The 7,999-nt window shown below is 47.0% G+C and overlaps 2 protein-coding genes across 2 annotated transcripts in view; one reads left to right on the top strand and one right to left on the bottom strand.

The window, feature by feature from the left end:
- Positions 1–7,999, top strand: part of LOC114922759 — a 360,999-nt gene that overhangs the window by 192,140 nt on the left and 160,860 nt on the right. The window lies entirely within an intron of this gene.
- Positions 6,556–7,164, bottom strand: LOC107289998 (ribosyldihydronicotinamide dehydrogenase [quinone]-like). Its single transcript, XM_015818834.1, has 2 exons — positions 6,867–7,164; positions 6,556–6,752 (listed from the first exon to the last, which is right to left on the bottom strand). The coding sequence occupies exons 1-2, from the start codon at positions 7,162–7,164 to the stop codon at positions 6,556–6,558; spliced, it is 495 nt and encodes a 164-aa protein (XP_015674320.1).

The raw sequence follows: 7,999 nt of genomic DNA on the forward strand, positions 1-7,999 counted from the left end.
AAGGAGAGTTAAGTACAAATAACATTATTTTTTTACAACAATTTCAACTGAACGCAATAATAGCCCAGGCCAAACAAGAGGAGAAATGGAAGGAGACAGTATTCTGTACATCAGCTTCACTTCTGGAAGTGAGAATACAAATCTAATAAATTAATTTCACCGTCTTACTTGATTTGGAGGTTCAACCATTCTTTCAGCTCCACCATAAAGAACAGGAAAGTCCATCCTTTGTTTCTCTGTTAGGGACAAAGAATTTTAAAAATACATAATTAAAGTGAGTAGATTATTTTTAAATAAAGTCATGCAGAATTTGGAGGGTTAGAGTTTTTAGAGGCCAATGATTGCTGTATGTATAATCAGTATTAGAGTAGGGCATCCTCTGAGAGTTCAGAATTTCTTTAAATATAAAACATATCCTTATCACATTAGAGGATAATTTGACCTGTGCAAATGTGGTGTTATAATTGATAGTATGCTTACAGAAATATCTTTTTGTTAATGTTAATTTTTAATATTGCTATTAAAGACATATAGTATGTTCATATCGCACTCATGTTGGCTTATGACAACTTTATAATGAGAGTAATCACATAATAAGAGCCGTCGTGGTGCAGTGGTTAGAATGCAGTATTGCAGGCTAACTCTGCCCACTGCCAGGAGTTCAATGCTGACTGGCTCAAGATTGACTCAGTCTTCCATCCTTCCGAGGTTGGTAAAATGTGGACCCAGATTGTTGGGGGCAATATGCTGACCTTTAAACCGCTTAGAAAGTGCCGTAAACACTATGTAATAGTAAGTGCTATTGCTATAATTTAGTATTATAAAAATCAAAGTGTTAATAACTTATCTTTAAACACAATATAGGGTTATGCATAACCTAGCTATGCATTATAATTATTTGTAAGAGATTTCCTTCAGGTCTTCTTTCAATCCAAGGAAAAGAGGGTGTTCATCCAAGAGCCATTGCAGTGATGGAGCCCAGTTGTGAAATCTTTTGCCCCAGAAATAAATAACCCTGATGGTTCTGGTATAGGACAATATATTCTTCTTCAGTAAAAGCAAAAAGTTTATATATTCAGAAGGGAAATCAGAGGAAAGAGAATATTTAGAAGTTGACTATCAGTTTTGTATGCTAGAAGTGTAAAATAATGGAAGAAACACATAGATGTATATATCAGCTAGTCTCATTTTGGCCTAATGTCTATACCAGTGATGGTGAACCTTTTAGAGACCGAGTACCCAAAAACTGGCCCCGCCCCCACTCCACCCCCCATTCACCACCTCCAGGGCCCACTGCAGATCGCCCAGGCAGCCCAGCAGCACTATGGCGGTCACGCCCTCTGCCCGCACCCTGCAGCATCAACTGTGCACGATGGGGTGTGAGGGCAGAGTCTTGTCCACGGGTCGGCAACCCGCGGCTCCGGAGCCACATGCGGCTCTTTGAGCCATCCCCTGTGGCTCTGGAGCCTCCTCCGCCATTTTCTCAGAGAGACAAGGAAAGAGAGAGACAGGCACTTGCACTTCCCCTCTCTCTCTCTCTCTCTCTCTCTCATGTGGACTTGCCCCCTCGCAGGGCTCCTGATTGGCCCTGCGCCTGGGTGCCCCACCCCCTGGGAGAAGGGCGGCCAGGAAGTCCCTTTCCTGGGCTGGTCCCGTCTGAGGCGCACGTGGCTGGGGAACCATGCGGGGAAGCCCCAAGATCCCCGCTGGGAGTGGCCTGCCCATGCCTCCGCTGAGCGGGCCAGCCTTCCCGTAAACTGCGGCCCCGAGAGCAGCCCCTCCAATGCCCAGCCGGCGCCAAGCAGCAGCAGAGCCGGAGACAGAGGGTCAGTGGCGGGGGGAGGGAGGGGGCTCTGAGTTCATGGAGCACTGCCGCGAAGCGGCTGCGGGGCAGGTGGTGCGCCCCCCCGGCTTACTTGTTCCAGTCTCGGCTGGGGCATCGCTTCCTGGGCCGTTCCCGGGCCGCTCCCTGGGCAGCCGAGCCAGCCACATGTCTCCCCGTGCTGGGCGGCAGTCATGGCTGGTGCGGCGGCCAGTGGGAGCATCGCTCCCCGGGAAGCCAAACTGGCCACATGTATCCCCAGCCCGGGCCGGACGGCAGTCAGGCATGAAGCTTGCCTGGCTGCCGCAGGGCTCTCCGCCGCCCGGCCCCACCTCGGCCCCATCGGTGGCGCCTTCCTCGGGCACTTTCAGGGAGCCGCCGCCTCTGCCCTCGTTGCTGCAGGAGGAGACCTTGGGATGCGAGGGTGGCGGGGCTGGCAGCGATCGGGACCCCCCCTCGTCCCCGCGGTGGCACTTCCCGTTGCTGGCGCGGCCGCCCATGGTGCACCCGGCCTTGGCGCCCTCCTCTTAAGACGGCGAAGTGGCTGAGGATGCGGCGGGGGCAGCGGCCGGGGCAGGGGCGGCGACCCCGACGATGCTGCAGTGGCTGCCGCTGGAGCCGCTGCCTCCCGTCCTGCTCCCCCTCCCTGCCCGTTCGGCTGAGGACGCAATGGGGCCGCTGCCACTGGAGCCGCTGCCTCCCGTTCTGCTCCCCCTCCCTGCCCATTCGGCTGAAGAAGCGATGGGGGGGGCGGCTGGGAGCTGCTGCCTCCCGTCCTGCTCCCCCTCCATGCCCGTTCAGCTGAAGAAGCGATGGGGGGGTGGCGGGGAGCTGCTGCCTCCCGTTCTGCTCCCCCTCCCTGCCCGTTTGGCTGAAGAAGCGATGGGGGGGCGGCCGGGAGCTGCTGCCTCCCATCCTGCTCTCCCCGCCCGTTCGGCGCCATCTGCCTTTCATTCTCTCTCTCTCTCTCTCTCTAACCTGGAGGGAGAGGGAGAGAGAGAAAGAGGAAAGAAAGAGAAGAAAAAGAGAGGAGAGAGGGAAAGAGAAAAAGTGGAAAGAGAAAGAGGAAAGAGAAAGGGGAAAGAGAGAAAGAGAGAGAGAAAGTTAGAGGAAAGAGAGGAAGAGAAGAGAAAGAGGGAAAAAAAGAAAAAGAGGAAAGAGAGAAAAAGAAAAAGAGGAAAGAGAGAAAGAGAAGAGAAATAGAGGAAAGAGAGAAAGAGGAAAGAGAAAGAGAGGAAAGAGGGAAAGAGAAAGAGAGAAAGAGGAAAGAAAGAGAAAAAGAAAGGAAAGAGAGAAAGAGGAAAGAGAGGAAAGAGAAAGAGAAGAAAAGAGGAAAGAAAGAGGAGAAAGAGAGAGGAAAGAGAGAAAGTTAGAGGAAAGAGAAAGAGAAGAGAGAGGAAAGAAAGGAAAGAGAGAGGAAAGGAAGAGAAAGAAAGAGAGAGGAAAGAGGGAAAGAGAAAGGAAAGAGAGAGAGAGAGAGAGGAAAGAGAAAGAGAAAGAGGAAAGAGAGGAAAGAAAGAAAAAGAGAGGAAAGAGAAAAGAAAGAGAAAAAAAGCAAGAGGGAGAGGAAAGAAAAAGAGGAAAGAGAAAAAAGATTGAGAAAGAGAGAAAGGAAAGAGAAAGAGAGGAAAGAGAGAAAGGAAAGAGAAAGGAAAGAGAAAGAGAAGAGAGGAAAGGGAGAGGAAAGAAAGAGAAGAGAAAGAGGAAAGAGAGAGAAAGAGGAAAGAGAGAGAAAAGAGAGAGAGGAAAGAGAAAGAGAAAGAGGAAAGAAAGAGAAAGAGGGAGAGGAAAGAGAAAAAGAGGAAAGAGAGAAAGGAAAGAGAGACCCTTTTGACATCTAAAATGAAGATAACACTGCATATATCCTTTTTTACCTTTATTTTATATATACACACACAAACATACACACACACACACACACATACCTATAATAAAGGTAAAAAAAGGATACATGCAGTGTTATCTTCATTTTAGATATCAAAAGGGTTTTGCGGCTCCCAGTGTTTTAGAAAGAAAGAGGAAAGAAAGGAAAGAGAAAGAGGAAAGAGAGAGACAGAAAGAGAGGAAAGAGAGAGAGAAAGTTAGAGGAAAGAGAGAAAGAGGAAAGAGAAAGAAGAGAAAGAGAGAGAGAGGAAAGAGAGACCCTTTTGACATCTAAAATGAAGATAACACTGCATATATCCTTTTTTACCTTTATTTTATATATACACACACAAACATACACACACACACACACATACCTATAATAAAGGTAAAAAAAGGATATATGCAGTGTTATGTTCATTTTAGATATCAAAAGGGTTTTGCGGCTCCCAGTGTTTTGTTTTTGGTGGGAAACGTGTCCAAGTGGCTCTTTGAGTGCTTTGGGTTGCCTACCCCTGGTCTTGTCTATGCTGCCTGGCTGCCATGTCCTTGGCTGCCCTGCTCTGCGTGGGCCACGCTCGGGGGCGACTCTGCTCCAGGGAGACTGCTGGAGAGGAGGGGGTCATGAGGGGAGGCAAGGCTGGGGCAACGACACGTGTGCCCACAGAGAGGGCTCCGAGTGCCGCCGCCTGGCACCTGTGCCATAAGTTCACCACCACTGGTCCATACATTTGTTAATATGATTTGAGAAGAGTAATAAGTTTTTATAAGTCAATGTTATCTGGAATTACAAAGTGAAAATTACAGGAACTGAGCATGGCTAGTCTAGTGAAGAGAAAGACCAGGAGAGAAATGATAGCAGTGTTCCAATATTTGAGGTGCTGTCACAGAGAAGAGGGGATTAACCTATTTCCCAGGCCAGACAAGGAATAACGGATGGAAACTGATCAAGGAGAGATTCAGCCTAGAAATAAGAAATTTTCTGAGAGTGAGAACAATCAACCAGTGGAACAGATTGCCTTCAGAAGTTGTGAGAGCTTTATCACTGGAAGCTTTCAAGAAGAGACTGGACTGCCATCTGTCAGAAATGGTATGCTTGGGCAGGGAGTTGGACTAGATGACCTACAAGGTCCCTTCCAACTGTTATTCTACTCTACTCTGTTCTAAAGGAATAGGAATAGTAGAATAAATAAATGAGACAGCCGTTATCTCTCTGGAGAATGGGAGGACTTTCAATTACNGCCTGGAGTCTCATCGGGATCCGCGTCCCCGCAAGGCTTCCCGGCAACCTCTGCGCCTCCCCCTCAAAGCCCGCCCCCGCCTCACAGATGGGGAAAGGGGAGGAACAGAAAGAGCAGCCTCTTCCGCCGAACGTATCTTGCGCCAGCGGGAGAGCCCCGCGCACGCTCAGTTCCCTTCTGAGGCTGAGAGCACACACACCCCCTGGTGGATTCCGCGCGAAGTGCCAGGATTTCCCGAAAGGGCGGGAAAGAGAAAGAGCGTTTGAGGGCAAGGGGATGTCAAGAGATGATGGGTTTGGGAGTAGGAGAAAGGGCCCTCTTGCGCTCGCTGTCGAAAAAGAAATACCGAAAGAAAACCAGTCTCCAAACGCAGAAACAGCTAAACTGGGGTGAATGATCCTGAAATTTTACCTCACGAGGCTGCTCGGTGGAAAAAGAGAAAGAGCGGGCAAATGGCGCCTCTTCTGTGACTGGAGAAAAAGTGGAATTGCAAAACGGAGGAAAGAAAATAGTGAAAAAGGAATACGAATCTGAAACATGAGACGGGAAATAAAACATTTTTATACGGGGAGGGAGTTGAGAATTCAACTCAGGAAATCGGACTAGGAAGTCAAGACCTTTGGAGAATGGAAGGCAAGGGGGAATCTCATTAGATCATGAATAAAGAAAGAAAAAGGAAATGAAAACGTGAAATAAGAGATAAAGACTCCATTGGGATGAAAAGGTTCGGCCACATTTGGAGTCAACAATGACACAAAAGGAGATTTGCTACACTAAAGTGAAACAGAATTTAAATGGAGGGAAAGTGGTTACAAATCGATTTTAAAAGAATGGAATTAACCAGTTCTTTTTCTTCTATGTCTGTCTGTCTGTCTGTCTATCTTTATCTATCTATCTATCTATCTATCTATCTATCTATCTATCTATCTATCTATCTATCTATCTATCTATCTATCTCTTTATTCTCGTTTGACCCAGAACCTTGAATGAGCAACTTCAAAAAGCAGCCTTAACCCAGGAATCTCTCAAACCCTATTTGTCCCCCACCCAAAGACCTCCAAATATTTTTATATATTTGTAATTTTTAATGCAACCAGAGAGGATTGAATACATGCCTTGAAAAGAACCACACCATTATTTGATTGTACTGAACTCAAAATTTTATTTTGTCCTAGCCCTTAGCACACCATAGAAGGGGAAAATATAGCCCTAATGCTTTAAAAATCTTTTGCTCGTGCATTTCAGGGGGTTTTGGTCATTCTGCCTCCCTTTGTGAGAGAGGAAACTTTCATCCTGAAGCTCTTTCCATACTTTTTAAGAATTTCTGCTGGGTTAGAAACCTATATGAGTCGCACACTCAGACAATGCAAAGCTACCAGTAATTTACCAGGCCTTTTCTCTCCCCCCCCCCCCCCCGATTCAATTTAATTTAATTAATTGGCCCTGTACAGCTCAAGATGGATAGGGAAATTACAGAAACAAATATTGTGGGTCAGAGTTTCAGAAAATACTTTCATCTTTTCGTATTCATCTCCCTGCTCCATTTTCAAATGTCCCCAAAGTACCATTCCGGCACACAATTAATAGGTTTCTCCTCCCAAATGGTCTGCAGCCGTTTGAGCCATGAAGTCAACATGTTGTCTTTTCTGTCACATACTCAGGGGCAAAGCAGATCTGAGGGGAAAGGACACTGAAACCACAGAAGTGTAAGATGCCATGCTGCATGGGCCAGAGAAGGTAACAAATATTATCATTGGGTCCTCTCCTTGAATACATTTCTTCGTCTCCTCCAGTGGTAAATGAAAGTAAAGCTAATTTATTCTTGATTAAGCCAGAATCATAACACTTTGGGAAATCATGAGGAAATCCTTGGACTAAGACTCTTTCCATCCAGCCCTTCAGGATGGCTGGCATGCTGAACCAATATAAAGGAAACTGGGAAATCACCAAGTCGGCTTTGTTCACTTTCTTTTGCTCCTCAATCAAATCTTCAGTCAGATATCCATTTTTATAAGCTTTCCAGGCCTCAATTCCATAATTAAAATGATCAGGATTGTATAATTCACCAACTATATCTTTCTTAGTTGTTCTTGGCTCAAATTGCATTTCATACAAGTCTGAACCAGTGACAATACAGCCTTGCTTCTTCAGTTCTTCCATTGTTAAGGTTTTAAATGAACCATTTAGAGATTTGGGCTCTTGGTGTGCATAGACAATTAATACTTCTTTCCCTGCCATTTTTTTCAACACTCTGCAAGTTTGTTGCAGTTGAGAAAACGTGGTTTCAAAAGGTTCTTGTCAAGACTGAAAACAGCACAGTAACCTGTCGGAAAGTATAGGACAGTGGTGGCGAACCTATGGCACGGGTGCCAGAGGCGGCACTCAGAGCCCTCTCTGTGGGCACGCGCGCCGTCGCCCCAGTCCTAGGCCTTCAGCTGGATTTTAAAAAACCTTTTCACTTTAGGCCTCCGCCGCCGTATACAAAAAAAAAGGTTCAATCAATCCGTCAATTTCAACTTCTTGCGGGGAAAAAAAAGATCTTGCAAAGTTGGAATTGATTGATTGAACTTTTTAGTCCCACCCAGTCTGCTGTTACCACTGCAGCCACGCCCACCCAATGGGCCACACCCACCCAATGGGCCACACCCACCTGGCACCTGAGTATGCATAAGTGGGTTTTGGGTTGCAGTTTGGGCACTCAGTCTCTAAAAGGTTCGCCATCACTGGTATAGGATCAGATCACCTAAGCCAGCCAAGCAAAACAGGATCGATCCCTCCAGGCCTTTTCTCAGCATCTCTAACTGCTGCTTAAGCTATCTACCAGATCACTTTCCTTGATTTCAGCAAGGCCTATGTTTGTGAGGTTGCTTAGACCAGCGGTTCTCAACCTGTGGGTCGCGACCCCATTTGGGGTCGCACGACCATTTCACAGGGGTCGCCAAACAACGCCGTCCGCCATTTTTTTTTTACCCTTTTCCTTAGCTGTGCTACTTCCTCTGCTTGGCGGCAGCCTGCATGCAGGAACTTTACCAAACATGCCCTGCAGGAGGCGTGTGAAGAGCGCAGGCGCAGA

The sequence above is a fragment of the Protobothrops mucrosquamatus genome, unplaced genomic scaffold (genome assembly GCF_001527695.2).
Source record: "Protobothrops mucrosquamatus isolate PMUCROS unplaced genomic scaffold, P.Mucros_1.0 scaffold_142, whole genome shotgun sequence".
Taxonomy (NCBI): Eukaryota; Metazoa; Chordata; class Lepidosauria; order Squamata; family Viperidae; genus Protobothrops; species Protobothrops mucrosquamatus.